Source organism: Hylobates moloch, unplaced genomic scaffold (assembly GCF_009828535.3).
Source record: "Hylobates moloch isolate HMO894 unplaced genomic scaffold, HMol_V3 SCAFFOLD_9, whole genome shotgun sequence".
In the NCBI taxonomy this organism is placed as follows: Eukaryota; Metazoa; Chordata; class Mammalia; order Primates; family Hylobatidae; genus Hylobates; species Hylobates moloch.
In genome coordinates, this window is record NW_026652284.1 from 53,275,880 (window position 1) to 53,291,944 (window position 16,065).

General features: G+C 41.3%; 1 protein-coding gene across 1 annotated transcript in view; it reads left to right on the forward strand.

Moving 5' to 3' along the window:
• The window catches only part of KCNB2 (potassium voltage-gated channel subfamily B member 2), a 399,812-nt gene extending 385,076 nt beyond the window's left edge, over positions 1-14,736 (forward strand). Inside the window, exon 3 of the mRNA XM_032759840.2 lies at positions 12,328-14,736. Within this exon, the coding sequence (XP_032615731.1) occupies positions 12,328-14,484 (2,157 nt within the window). The 3' untranslated portion in view covers positions 14,485-14,736. The remainder of the gene's footprint in view (positions 1-12,327) is intronic.
• The last annotated feature ends 1,329 nt before the right edge of the window (positions 14,737-16,065 follow it).

Below are 16,065 nucleotides of genomic sequence, written 5' to 3' on the forward strand. Positions count from 1 at the left end.
AACTGGCAATTACATAAGAAAGGAGGCACTAATGTCAAACAGGACGTAATAAGGATAAAGTTCTTCTACCCCTAACATTATATAGTAGTTAATAATTCTGCCCAAACTCTTTAGTTCATTTATTTTAAAAATGTAATTAATTATCATTAAAAATTGGCATTTATACTGAAATGTCAAACTTCCAAAACATCTTCACATGCATTATATCATTTCAGCACTACATCCTACTACTATAAATGTAATTGTCATGACTAGCACCAGTCTGTGGATGAAGAAACAGTCTCCGTGTCTTGACTCAGGTCATGCAGTTAATTCTGTAATACAGAACCAGGATGAGGGTCAAGTCATCTGACTCAAAATCCAGCATTCTTTCAACTACCAAGTTGAATTGTGTTACGTGAAAGTGTTTAAAGCAATTGGTGTCAAGCACAGGCTGGGAGAGGAGGTCAGGGTGGAATTAGAGACCACTTCAGCATCATCTCCAAGGTTTTTTTCTAGCTAATTACACCCACCCATCCCAGAACCTCTAAACAGTGTTGAAAAGCCCCATAGCCCATGAGAATCCATTCCTGTCCCCAGAACTGAGATCCGCTGGTTAAAACGGTATAGGAGAACCTCCAATTCTGATTTTTTTTAAGTGGCATATATTTATGTCTGAGGTTAGTGCCTCTCAAATTTAAATGCACATATGAATCATTTGAGAATCTTGCTAAAATGCAGATTCTGATTCAGTGGGCCTGGGGTGGGGCCTGAGATTCTGCATTTCTAATCTGTTCCCAGGTGATGCTAAAGATTGAAGAACCACATTTTGAATGGCAAGGCCTTATGCAGCCCTCATAACAGAACCCAGGAGCAGATAATAGAATGTGTCTATGTGATTGCAGAAAATGTCCGCATCAGACAGCTATAAAAAACAGGGTCTCTCTGCCCAATAAACACCTCCTCAGTCTCTGATAAATACAGAAGTGCTTGGGCCCATTCAAATTATGAGTCCTTGGTGGTTGCTGCCCAAACAGGCTAAATAGGACTCAATGAAAGGCCCTTGTCTGTGATGCTTAGCTTCATGACAGGAAGAACACCTGTCATGCTTGCAACAGAAGATTCAGTGAGACACTACTGTTCATAGGGCCCTGGAACGCAGAGCAGCCTCCCATAACAGCAGATATAAAGTGGATCACACAAGCTCTCTGCAGTCACGGCTGGATTTGGCTCCCATCTGACTTTCCATTGGCAGAACCACTCCATTTCAGCATGACCGTCCATATATTCTATTTTCTGGCATTGTGTAATGTGGTCTTAATGATGCTGACCCCAAAAGTACTTTTCAAAAGAGGTTTACTGCAGAGACTCATTAAAAGGAAAAATGATTGCATTGCATTATGGCTTTTGTTTTTTCTTTCTTTCAAGCTGCTGGGACATGGTCTTTAGATATGGGGATAATGGTGGAAATAAATCCCTGCAATTCTCTGTTAATGGTGATAGATGAGATGATGAAGCCGACTAGGTGTCCAAGGAACAAAGCCAGCTTTTAATGGCACTTTAATTCTGGAAATTTAGAAGACTTCCTTGCAGAAATTGGAAGTTGGAGTGGCAGAGAAATAATTCAACAAATGAGTATGCTTTCAGGGGACAGCTAGTATAAATAGGTCCTTAAACTGGTCTTCTCCCTGTGTGATTTCAGAATGTACACTTAAGATACAATTTTATAAAAGAAGAATGGTCTGGTAAATAATATAGTATTTATCTCATCATTTTCTCATGTACCAATGAACTGTTGTTTAAAAGAGGAATGTTTAAACATATGGAGAAAAAGCTCAACATCACTGATCATTAAAGAAATGCAAATCAAAACCACAATGAGATACCAAACTGGCGAAATTGTGGAGAAAAGGGAACGCTTTCACACTGTTGGTGGGCATGTAAATTAGTTCAACCATTGTGGAAGGCAGTGTGGTGATTCCTCAAAGATCTAGAGGCAGAAATACTATTTGATCCAGTAATCCCATTACTGGGTTTATATGCAAAGTAATATAAATCACTCTATTGTAAAAATACATGCACAAGTATATTCATGGCAGCACTATTCACGGTAGCAAAGACATGAAATCAACCCAAATGCCCATCAATGGTGATAGACTGGATAAAGAAAATGTGGTACATATACACCATGGAATACTATGCAGCCATAAAAAGGAACGAGATCATGACCTTTGCAGGGACATGGATGGAGCTGGAAGCCGTTAATCCTCAGCAAAGTAACTTAGGAACAAAAAAACAAACACCACACATTCTTACTTATGAGTAGGAGCCGAACAATGAGAACACACGGACACCTTGTGGGGAACAACACACACTGGGGCCTGTCAGGGCTGGGGGTTGGGGGAGGGAGAGCATCAGGAAGAATAGCTAAGGGATGCTGGGCTTAATACCTAGGTGATGGGTTGATCTGTGCAGCAAACCACATTTACCTATGTAACAAATCTGCACATCCTGCACATGTACCCAACAACTTAAAATAAACGTTGAAGGAAAAAGAGAAAGAAATGTTTAACTCTAAGAGAAATTTCATAGCCTAAAGTTCTTATTAGAATACTCTTTAACAAGAGGAAATATTTTTTCCAGAACACATAAACTTTATCTTGCTCTCAACTTATAAAATCTAGTTAAAATGTGTTCATGTTTATTATTTTCATTTTATCATTTTTTTATATCCAGCTTTTAAGTTCAGGGATACATGTGTAGGATATGCATGTTAGTTACATAGGTAAACGTGTGCCATGGTGGTTTGCTCACAGATCATCCCATGACTTAGATATTAAGCCCAGCATCCATTAGCTTTTCTTAACATACGGAAATATTATTTAGAAAGATAAATGATGATTTAAGTCAAGGATCACTATCTTTCTACATCTATAAGATAATAGTGGAGATTTGTTGGAGCTACTCAATCTTCCTGGTAAATTTTATCATAAACGTGGGAAGTCCTAGATCCTTTTATCTCCATAGCAAGCAGGGTCGAGATTCTACTTCATATATATTTGTATAATGTATCCCCTTCTTTCCCTTTGCTGCTGCCATGGCATTAAAAATATATTGCCTTATCTTCAGCTGCACTCTGAGCCCCCCATCAGTCCTATGCATTGCAGTCAGTAATCTTTGTGAAATGCAAATCTGAGCATAGCTTCGCCTTGCCTGAATTCCTTGAATGGTTTTTACTCCTTACAGCAGCGTCCTCAAGCTTTGGCAAGCATCAGAATCACCTGGAGAACTTGTTAAAACACAGATTGCTGGGACTTTCCCTGGAGTTTCTGATCCAGGAGGCATGGAGTGGGGCCAGAGAATTAGCCTTTCCAGCAAGTTACCACATAAAGCCAGTGCTGCTGACCTGATGCTGTTGTTCTGGGGACCACACCTTGAGGAAAACTGGTCTATAGAAGGAGGCGCATCAAAGTCTTCATCACTACACCGAGTGCCCTTCAGAATTTGTCCATCATCCAACTCTCCAGAAATGTCTCACCCCCACTCTTTTCTTTTCTTTCTTTCTTTTTTTTTTTTTCTTTTGAGATGGAATCTTTCTGTGTCGCTCAGGCTGGAGTGCAGTGGTGCGATCTTGGCTCACTACAACCTCCACCTCCCAGGTTCAAGCGATTCTCCTGCCTCAGCCTCCCGAGTAGTTGGGATTACAAGCACATGACACAATGCCTGGCTAATTTTTGTATTTTTAGTAGAGATGGGGTTTCACTGTGTTGGTCAGGCTGGTCTTGAACTCCTGACCACAGATGACCCACCAGCCTTGGCCTCCCAAAGTGCTGGGATTACAGGCGTGAGCCACTGCACTGGCCTCCCACTCTTTTCTGTGCCTCTTCCTGCATTCAACCACACCACACTACTCAATTCTCTGAAATCAAGGCTCTCGCAATTGGTTGTGCAAGTTGTGCACTGCACAAAAGATAGAGGCATCATTCACATTATACTCTCTTGATGGGTTCTTTCTGGAATTGACCAGTTTACAGCCTATACCCTTATATGCAGCAGTCCTGAAATAATCACAAACCCCTATGTGTCATGCCTCTTTATGGATGCCCCAGCCGCACAAAAGTACTTGGAATTTTCTGAGCAAGCCATCATCTTTTGGGCTTCAAAGACTTTGCCCACCGTTTTCCTCAGTCTCCTTATATGCAGCAGTCCTGAAATAATCACAAACCCCTATGTGTCATGCCTCTTTATGGATGCCCCAGCCACACAAAAGTACTTGGAATTTTCTAAGCAACCCATCATCTTTTGGGCTTCAAAGCCTTTGCCCACCGTTTTCCTCAGTCTGTAATGCCCTTTATCCCTTTTCTATGTAGAAACCTCTATGAATCCTTTAAGGCCTCCCTCTAAAAAAAGATTTATGATTAGCATTATCCTGAGACCAAATAAAACACTTTTCCAACAGGAAAAAGAAGAGTGTTATAGAATCTGAATAGAGCCATAAATACCCTGGTGTAAAAATTCAAAACACTCCAAGTATTCAAAATCTGTTTTTTCTCCCTCAGGTTTTCATGAATTATCTTTTCAAAGAGCTAGAAAACTGATAAGGAGAAAAGTGAGGACTTCTTTCCACTTTCTTTCTTTTTTTTTTTTTTTTTTTTGAGACAGACTCTTCCTCTGTCACCCAGGCTGGAGTGCGGTGACGCAATCTCAGCTCACTCCAATCTCCGTTTCCTGGGTTCAAGTGATTCTCATGCTTCAGCCTCCCAAGTAGGTGGGACTACAGGCACACGTAACTACACCTGACTAATTTTTTTTAATTTTTTGGTAGAGACAAGTTTTCACAATGTTGGCCAGGCTGGTCTCGAACTCCTCACCTCAAGTGATCCGTGCACCTTGGCCTCCCAAAGTGCTGGGGTTACAGGCATGAGCCACCTCCACTTTCTTATTTTGTTCTAGATCTCCACATATCTAAGATGTTGTATGTATGTGTATGTGGTAGTTTAACAAATTATGTTTGCAAATATACATTTATTAAATGGAATATACAGCATTCTTAAGTTCACATTTTTATGACCTTTTATTACTTTCCTGTGGGGCTTTAATTTCAATTACATGGAACACACACACACACACACACACACACACAGTTTTATAAAAAAACATATTTTAAGACATGAGACAGGTCAAGTTCACCTGGAGAAACCTCAGTTTAACTCTTTAATAAACATTGGCAAACTAGATAGTTCAGTCCTAAGGAAAAAAAGATTCAATTGTCTAGGTTTGTCATGCAAACCATTGCTTAAGTGAATGTGTTTGAAAGTGTTAAAAATGAGCACTAAATAGTTCTGGAATTGTATTTAACTGGGAGATAAACAGTTGTTTTTTTATTGTTTCCCAGTGCTGGCTACAGGCACTTTTCAAACACATCTCCAGCATTTCTTACACGTATCACATTCTGCACTTGGCAGGATGCTTTCATGTGCATGATCCAGTTTGAGCCTTAATAACCCTCTGAGGCAGCTGAGGCAAGCATGAGGCACCTCATTTTGCAGATGAGAGAACTGAAGCTCAGAGAGGGACCTGGCTTCTGCATGCAGCAAGCAGAGGTAGAACCATGTGTTTGAATTGCTGGTCCTGTGCTTCTTTCCACCGCAAAACGTCCATTATCTTCAAAGGACTAAAATCAACAAGCTGGTTCAATTGAGGCAGGTCTCCGGCTGCTTTACTTCCTCCCACAAACAGAAATCAATACAACCAATGTTGGTCTCTACTAATGCGAATGCTGGGAGCCCTCTTCTGAACTCCCTGTGATCCTGCGAATGTCTGTGCCTAAGTGAAGAAATAACGTAATCATCCAGGTGATTCAAGGGGGAAAAAAGGTTGTATCCAGAAAGAATGTCTATTCCCAGTAACTAAATGCTTAGAACATACACAGCTCAATTATTTTTCAGTCTTCTCTTTTGAATGTTTTACTCATTATGTAACAAAAATTTACTTTGGACGTTCAACTAAAATGACAGCATCAGCTGTGACTTGTCCTGGGTTTGGTTGACAGACATGACTGGAATTAGTAAAATGTTTTAGTTTAGACAGAGAATCACCAAATGTTAGAGGTTAAGTGACCTTGCAGATGACCTAATCCAAATTTCCAAAGGGTTTAACCAACATCACGCAGTTAACTGTTTGGAATTTCCACTTCCCTGGCCATATACACACCTAATTTTTTTTATTTCTTTTTTTATTATTATACTTTAAGTTCTAGGGTACATGTGCACAACGTGCAGGTTTGTTACATATGTATACATGTACCATGTTGGTGTGCTGCACCCATTAACTCATCATTTACATTAGGTATATCTCCTAATGCTATCCCTCCCCCATCCCCCCACCCCATAACAGGCCCCAGTGTGTGATGTCCCCTTTCCTGTGTCCAAGTGTTCTCATTGTTCAATTCCCACCTATGAGTGAGAACATGCAATATTTGGTTTTTTGTCCTTGTGATAGTTTGCTGAGAATGATCGTTTCCAGCTTCATCTGTGTCCCTACAAAGGACATGAACTCATCATTTTTTATGGCTGCATAGTATTCCATGGTGTATAGGTGCCATATTTTCTTAATCTAGTCTATCATTGTTGGACATTTGGGTTGGTTCCAGGTCTTTGCTATTGTTAATAGTGCCACAATAAAGATACGTGTGCATATGTCTTTATAGCAGCATGATTTATAATCCTTTGGGTATATACCCAGTAATGGGAGGGCTGGATCAAATGGTATTTCTAGTTCTAGATCCCTGAGGAATCACCACACTGACTTCCCCAATGGTCCCACCAACAGTGTAAAAGTGTTCCTATTTCTCCACATCCTCTCCAGCACCTGTTGTTTCCTGACTTTTTAATGATCACCATTCTATCTGGTGTGAGATGGTATCTCATTGTGGTTTTGATTTGCATTTCTCTGATGGCCAGTGATGATGAGCATTTTGTCATGTGTTTTTTGGCTGCATAAATGTCTTCTTTTGAGAAGTGTCTGTTCATATCCTTCACCCACTTGTTGATGGGGTTGTTTGTTTTTTTCTTGTAAATTTGTTTGAGTTCATTGTAGATTCTGGATATTAGCCCTTTGTCAGATGAGTAGGTTGCAAAAATTTTCTCCCATTCTGTAGGTTGCCTGTTCACTCTGATGGTAGTTTCTTTTGCTGTGCAGAAGCTCTTTAGTTTAATTAGATCCCATTTGTCAATTTTGGCTTTTGTTGCCATTGCTTTTGGTGTTTTAGACATGAAGTCCTTGCCCATGCCTATGTCCTGAATGGTATTGCCTGGGTTTTCTTCTAGGGTTTTTATGGTTTTAGGTCTAACATTTAAGTCTTTAGTCAATCTTGAATTAATTTTTGTATAAGGGGTAAGGAAGGGATCCAGTTTCAGCTTTCTACATATGGCCAGCCAGTTTTCCCAGCACCATTTGTTAAATAGGGAATCCTTTCCCCATTTCTTGTTTTTGTCAGGTTTGTCAAAGATCAGATAATTGTAGATGTGTGGTATTATTTCTGAGGGCTCTGTTCTCTTCCATTGATCTATATCTCTGTTTTGGTACCAGTACCATGCTGTTTTGGTTACTGTAGACTTGTAGTATAGTTTGAAGTCAAGTAGCATGATGCCTCCAGCTTTGTTCTTTTGGCTTAGGATTGACTTGGCAATGGGGGCTCTTTTTTGGTTCCATATGAACTTTAAAGTAGTTTTTTCCAATTCTGTGAAGAAAGTCATTGGTAGCTTGATGGGGATGGCATTGAGTCTATAAATTGCCTTGGGCAGTATGGCCATTTTCACGATATTGATTCTTCCTATCCATGAGCATGGAATGTTCTTCCATTTGTTTGTGTCCTCTTCTATTTCATTGAGCAGTGGTTTGTAGTTCTCCTTGAAGAGGTCCTTCACGTCCCTTGTAAGTTGGATTCCTAGGTATTTCATTCTCTTTGAAGCAGTTGTGAATGGAAGTTCACTCATGATTTGGCTCTCTGTTTGTCTATTATTAGTGTATAAGAATGCTTGTGATTTTTACACATAATTCTGTTTGCTAGAGCTGAAATAGTTCACTCCTGCCAGCTCTAGAGGTCAGTTGTTGGAAGTGAAAGGGATTAAAAACCTGAGGCAGGTGGGGCATGGTGACTTATGCCTGTAATCCCACCACTTTGAGAGGCCCAGGTGGGTGGATCAACTTGAGGCCAGGCGTTTGAGACCAGCCTGGCCAACGTGGTGAAACGCTGTTGCTACTAAAAATACAAAAATTAGCTGGGCATGGTGGTGCACACCTGTATTCCCAGCTACTTGGGAGGCTGAGGCACAAGAATCACTTATGTCTGGGAGGTGGAGGTTGCAGTGAGCCAAGATTGTGCCACTGCACTCCAGCCTGGGCAACAGAGCCAGACACTGTCTGAAAAACAAACAGAAAAAAAAACACCTGAGACAGTGAGACTCTAACCTGTGAATGGCTGTGGTAAGTGAAGCAATATCTAAGTGTTCCCGGACCAAACCAAGGGTGAGGCTGCTTATTCTCATGGCCCAATAATGAAATGCAGAGGAACTGGGAAAGGAGAGAGTTTATTTCTGTAACCAGGTACAGGGAGAAGGCCTGGAAATTATCCCCAGACCAACTCAAAATTATAAAGTTTTCCAGAGCTTATATACCTTCTAAGCTATATGTCTACGTGTAAGTGTGCATTCATCTAAAGACCTAAGTGATTAACTTCTTTTAATCTGTAACAAAGGCCTGAGTCCTGAAGACCCTCCTCTGGAGCCTCAGTAAATTTACCTAATCTAAATGGGTCCAGGTGCTGGGGTGGTTACCCTTGTCTCCTGCTAAATCACAGAAGTTTGGGGAGTTCCTTCAGACCCCCAGAAAACTTGTTTGTGAAGACCTGGGGAGTTTCCTTAGACCCCAAATAAAACTTGTTTAATCCTAAACAGGTCCTGTTAAGAATTCCTTCATTATCTTGTCATGCTTCAAGGCCCAGGAAAGGCCTGGGCAAAACTCTTGGTGGGCTTTTGTTACACTCCAACCTTTATATAAGGGCATTGGCTCTTTCAGCTTTTAGTATATAACTTAACCACTCAGTCAGCGCTGAAACAATTGTTGTGGAGGCCTGTGTTAGTGAGACCTGGCTTGCCATATAAGTGCCATAAGAGCTTGCTATAAAGTCAATATTCATGTTTTGAAGTGCATCCTCAAGCTTAAAGCAAAATTTCACATTTATTATATTTACTGTGTTAAAAAAAAAAAACTCTACAACGAGACAATAAACTTGCATTTGGCTCATTGCACCACACATCACCTTGGTATTTATTGAATCATTTATCTAAAGTGCTGTCTTTCTGGGAGAACTCCAAGCTTCACAAGATGTTTAAAATAAGTCCTTCCTCTAAACTGAGAGCAAATGGGTCTTGACAAATTGTATTTTAACATGAGACAGATAATAATGCGCTTCAGTATCTGTGGTTCTCTTTAACGTGAATGTGGAATGGCTAAGGGCTTGAACGATTAGTTTTTCCTTTAGTAACTATTTGTCTTCAAGAATGTGCCCTAAGTCCTGTTGTGCATATGCTAAATTTCCAAGTGTTAAAGTGGTCATATTTGTTAAGCTGTGGTCAACTAGAGAATAGACTACAGCAGGACTCTACTATGTTTCATCATCATTTCCCAAAATTAGCTGCAGAAGAAAAGTGACCTACAGTCTAGCTCTGATTGTGGAATCAAGGACTGAAGGCCCCCTTGGACCTTTCACTTTATCTCCTTTGCCAAAAGGTGGAAGACAATAGAATGGATTCATTTGTATTTCTACTTCTCCCCTCTCTTTGAAGTGATAAACACACATCAGTAAAATGCATTCAAAATTAACAAATGAACAGATTAGATGTGGAAAATCTAGAGTATGGATTGTCAGTACAAGAAGAATGGCAGTAATCCCAATACTTAAAATGCCCAAAGATGTATTAGCAACAGCGTGACCTCCCAAAAAAATATCTTGGTTCCTTATGATAAGAGCATAGGAATGGATGGGATCTGAGCACTGATTTTTCAGGAATATTTTAGTGGCAGAATATTGCACATGTTACCCTGCCATTGGCTTCTGAGGGTAGGGACTCAAGGTGAGCATTCCCAACTTGCCTTTAAAAACCATATGAATCTATTAGCCAGGGATTTATCTAAATCTTCTCAAGGGAGTTTCTAACTTTAGCCTTCACAACCTCTTAGATGAGTTAAAGAGGACCTTTATTTTTCTATTGTGATTCACTGATCCATATTTTTAAAGAAAATTCTGAAGTACTCTCAAGTAGAAAGTATTTAACCTAGTTCTAAGAAAAAAAAGTATAAAACACTAATAATAAAACACTGCACTTTAAGTTAAAGGTCCATAAATCTTTATTTACTCTACAACACATTCTGAAATGCATTATACTATTGTTTCACTTTATAGCAATTTAAGGAGGAAAGATGGAAGCTGGAAGAAGAGGAAGAAGAAAACAATGAAAGATATAAAGGGGCCAGGCACAGTGGCTCCCAGCACTTTGGGAGGCCAAGGCAGGTGGATCACAAGACCAGCCTGGGCAGCAGGGCGAAACCCCGTATCTACTAAAAATACAAAAAAATTTAGCTGGGCATGTGGTGCATACCTGTAGTCCCAGCTACTCAGGTGTCTGAGGTCAAGGCCAGAGGATCGCTTGAGCCTGGGAGGCAGAGGTTGCAGCGAGCTAGTGAGCCAAGATTGCACCACTGCACTCCAGCCTGGATGACAGAGCAAGACCTTTCCCGCCTCACCCCACTGCAAAAAAAAAAAAAAAAGTAAAGGAGGCATAAGAGGAGAAAGGAGGAAGTGAAAGGAGAATAACCCAGAAGTGGAGAAATTTAGAGATATTAAAAAGAAGAAAATGCAGGGAGGAAGAAGTAAGAAGTCCTGATGTAAACTAATTTTTTAACAATCTAATGTGTACTGAGCTGTGTGGTGTCAAAGTGTCTAATCACTGCCCTTTGAAATGTTTACTAGATGCTCAATCTCTAAATGAAACAGTCACTTCAGAATATTTTTCTCAGTGCTACATATGGTAACTGAAACCAATGACACCTCCCAAGGTCACTGGCAAAGGTCAGATGAAACCAAGCCAGACCTAATCTAGGTAAGAGAGGTTTCCTGCTCCACCAAGAATTGAGTATACTAAATACACAATTTAAGCAAAGAAGCACTTCCTTTGCCTTACCCTCAAATCTTCATCCTTCTGCTTGCCCCATAAATCTAGAACACTTGGATTTGGTGAGAAAATCCCCACTTGGGCTATCTATGTCCTATATGGCTTTACAGATATTCCACATACCTGTCCTTGGCCTTTGTCCTTCCAGACTGCAGTTCTGGATCATTTCATTTATTTAGTGATGTCTGTGTACCACTTAATTTTTATAACAGCTGCGAAGTAGCTATGATTGTTGCCTTTGTTCGACAGATCTGTGCTTTGAGACAGAGAGGTTAAATAACTTGCCCAAGGTCACCCAATAAGTGGTAAAGCCAGGGTCAGAGCTCAGACTGCCTGACTCTAAAACCCAGTCACTAGTCCTCTCCTTACTTCATTCTAAGCTCTTCCTCTTTCCTTCCATGTCTGACATCACGCCCCCTGGAATGTCAGTCCTGCACTGAAATCATCAGGGATGTTCTTCAAACTCTTCTTTATGAAACCTTCCTGCACTCTGTGAAGTTAGCATATAATCTTCCCTTTCCACATGATGCTGGCCAGAAGTCCACACATCCGAGGACAAAGACCATACTGACTTGGTTCTGATGTCAGTGCTTGCCACGTGAATAGTATCTGTTCTTAGAAGAAGCATTGTTGTACTGAGTGCCATGTTCTCTCTTCAGGTGTCGGTCTGAGTTTATATTTTTAATTGTAGAATGAAATTCCTAGTGATCATCGATTCTGTGTAGCGTATGTGACATGTCAGACAATTCCCTTAACGAAGCACAAACCAGGTGGTTAAGACAGAAAAATTACAGATAACTAAGAAAGGAGAGATAATTACTCCCCCAAAAACTATTCCAGCCATATGTGGCCGTCATCCAAATGGTGGATGCCCATACACATGTTCCTAAGAACAATGAGTGTGGAGGGGGGAATGGAATTTAAATATACATTAGGCTTCTAAGTGAAGGATTTGTGTTAGTTAGGGAATTTTAAGTTGAAAAGTTACCTTCTTATAATCTTCTTGGAAGAACTTGGAGCATTCCATATTAGTTAAAGAATCACCAACCCAACTGTCTCCTAGCTGCCTAAGCAACTAAGAGGATTTGCTGACTTGGACTTTTCTCTTTTCCAGATCCTGGCCATCGTGTCTATCCTGTTCATCGTGCTTTCCACCATTGCTTTGTCTCTCAACACGCTGCCGGAGCTGCAGGAAACGGATGAATTTGGACAACTCAATGACAACCGTCAGTTAGCACACGTGGAGGCTGTGTGTATTGCCTGGTTTACCATGGAGTACCTTTTGCGATTCTTATCCTCACCAAATAAATGGAAGTTCTTCAAAGGCCCACTGAATGTCATTGATTTGCTGGCCATCTTGCCATACTATGTCACCATTTTTCTCACGGAGTCCAACAAGAGCGTGCTGCAGTTCCAAAACGTGAGGCGCGTGGTCCAGATCTTCCGAATCATGCGCATCCTCAGGATCCTGAAACTCGCCAGGCATTCGACAGGCCTGCAGTCTCTGGGTTTCACCCTTAGGCGGAGTTACAATGAATTGGGCTTGTTGATATTGTTTCTGGCCATGGGGATAATGATATTTTCCAGCCTGGTATTTTTTGCTGAGAAGGATGAAGATGCTACCAAGTTCACCAGTATCCCTGCATCATTTTGGTGGGCCACCATCACCATGACCACTGTCGGCTATGGTGACATTTACCCTAAAACATTACTAGGGAAAATTGTGGGAGGCCTGTGCTGTATTGCTGGGGTTCTGGTTATTGCCCTTCCTATCCCAATTATTGTGAACAATTTTTCTGAGTTTTACAAGGAGCAGAAACGCCAAGAGAAAGCAATTAAAAGGAGGGAAGCTCTTGAGCGGGCCAAAAGGAACGGAAGCATTGTTTCTATGAACTTAAAAGATGCCTTTGCTCGAAGTATGGAACTGATAGATGTGGCTGTTGAGAAGGCCGGAGAGTCCGCCAACACAAAGGACTCCGCGGACGATAATCACCTGTCGCCAAGCCGGTGGAAGTGGGCCAGGAAGGCTCTGTCAGAAACAAGCTCCAACAAGTCTTTCGAGAATAAGTACCAGGAGGTTAGCCAAAAAGACTCCCACGAGCAGCTGAACAACACGTCTTCCTCCAGCCCACAGCATCTGAGTGCCCAGAAACTGGAGATGCTATACAATGAAATCACCAAGACACAGCCTCATTCTCACCCAAACCCAGACTGCCAAGAAAAGCCTGAGAGGCCATCTGCATATGAAGAAGAGATCGAAATGGAAGAAGTGGTGTGTCCACAGGAGCAGCTGGCCGTGGCACAGACCGAGGTCATTGTGGACATGAAGAGCACCTCCAGCATCGACAGCTTCACCAGCTGTGCCACCGACTTCACAGAGACAGAGAGATCGCCACTGCCGCCGCCCTCTGCCTCTCACTTGCAGATGAAGTTCCCAACCGACCTCCCAGGGACAGAAGAGCACCAAAGAGCTAGGGGCCCCCCGTTTCTAACTCTATCCAGAGAGAAAGGGCCTGCTGCCAGGGATGGCATGCTGGAGTATGCCCCAGTCGACATAACTGTGAACCTCAATGCCAGTGGCTCTCAGTGTGGGCTACATAGTCCTTTGCAGTCTGACAATGCCACCGACAGTCCTAAGAGCTCTCTAAAAGGCAGCAACCCACTAAAGTCCAGATCCCTCAAAGTGAACTTTAAGGAAAATAGAGGCAGTGCACCACAGACCCCTCCCAGCACAGCCAGGCCACTGCCAGTCACAACAGCTGACTTTTCGCTCACCACCCCACAGCACATCAGTACCATCCTCTTAGAAGAAAGCCCCTCCCAGGGAGACAGACCCTTGCTGGGCACTGAGGTTTCAGCGCCTTGTCAGGGACCTTCCAAAGGGCTGCCCCCCGGGTTTCCCAAGCAGAAACTGTTCCCTTTCTCTTCAAGAGAGAGGAGGAGCTTCACTGAAATAGATACTGGTGAAGACGAAGACTTCTTAGAGCTCCCAGGGGCAAGAGAGGAGAAGCAGGTGGACTCCAGCTCAAATTGCTTTGCAGATAAGCCTAGTGATGGGAGAGACCCTTTAAGAGAAGAGGGCAGTGTGGGCTCTTCCTCCCTGCAGGACACAGGTCACAACTGTAGGCAAGACATTTACCATGCTGTGAGTGAAGTCAAAAAGGACAGTAGTCAAGAAGGGTGCAAGATGGAAAATCACTTGTTTGCGCCAGAAATTCATTCCAACCCAGGAGACACAGGTTATTGTCCCACACGTGAAACCAGCATGTGACTAGTTACAAAAGCAATAAATTGAAAAAAAAAAAAAAAAAACTTGTTTCTTAAAAATGCGGTTAATAATGCCTGTGAACTAAAAAAATGGGAAGCCCTCCCCAAAAAAAGTGCATAAAATGTTATTTTTGCATGGCATGAACAGTTTAGCTTAAGTACTGTTTAAATAAAGAGTCAAGACTACATTTTGTAACAAACCAACAAAAATGACTGAAGAACAGTGAACAAATAAAAAGAGCTCTATTAGGAACCAGTATTCTGCAATGTCTGACATTTTTGATCCTTTCATTTCAAATTGTAGGCCAATTTTCAAGTCTTAACATTTATTTTACAATGAAGCTTAGAATTTTCACATGAAAGGATGAAATGTCATCGCATGCATTCATAATTATGAGGAATAAGGTACTGTGAGCTTGCAAAATGCATAACTTTGTAAATAATGGGGCCTGGATGCAAAAGTGTCATGAACACATGGAAACAAGTTTCTGAGACACAGGTATTTCCTTCACAGCTACTGGCTGGAGGAGCTGTACAGACTTCCTGTTGCAAAATTGCAACCTCTCCTTAAACCATCTCGCATATCTTGCTTTGAGTTATAAAGCTCTTTAAAGTACATTTGTTTAAAGGAATACAGTATTTTTTTATTTATTTGTGATATAATTCATAGGCTGCATTTTACTTTTTTGCTTCTGCTTAGTTGTGGCATTTGTGATTCATTTATAAATCATAGACATGGGCAAGATTTAATGACCAGATATCAAAATATTTGAAATTTTGCCAATAAGTTATATGTCATGCCACAGCCGATTACAGAAATGCATTCTTTAAAAACCTGAAATTATTTAAAAGGTTATATCATACACTTAAATGTTTTTAATGGCAGTCTACATTTGGAAATTAGTTCTGTCAAAAAATTTGGCCACCTAAAGATGACTGTATTTTCCACTTGTATCCAACATAACATAACCTTTTCTAACTAAAGTTCTAAAAATAGAATACAGATATGCCAAAATGGAAATTCAAAAAGTGACTTGACAAACTAAAAGCAGAGTCATTTAAGTGAGATTGCCACCGCCACTCATAGAGTTGGCTGGGAAATGAGTTACTACGAAAAGAGCCCAGGCGTGGTAATGGGTCACCCTATATTTCTCAACATGGGATGAGAGGTGGGGGGACTCCGCAATGTGTGGGAGGAAGTTGTTCTTTTTGCAGGATATGAATTACAGAACCCAGAGCACAGATGGCAGTCACACCCTCCTGTAATTACAGCAACTAGAAACACCCCCTTGCATTTCCAACCTTTTCAGGGGGTGGTTGGGACTCTCTTTGTCCAAAATGACTTTCAGTATTTTTGACTGGGAGCAGTGAAATCCAGAGCAGTGAAGGCACTGACCAGAGATTGCCCTGTTGGTGAAGTCTGTGCTAGAACCCAGGTCATCATAATTCACTTTGCTTCACAGGAATCAAGGCTCTGGTCCAAATTTGCAACCACCAGATGTGTGTTTCTAGGCAAGCCTGTACAACCTTTCTTGGTCTCAGTTTTGCCCCAGTAAAAATCAAGACAAAATTGTTTCCATAAGAC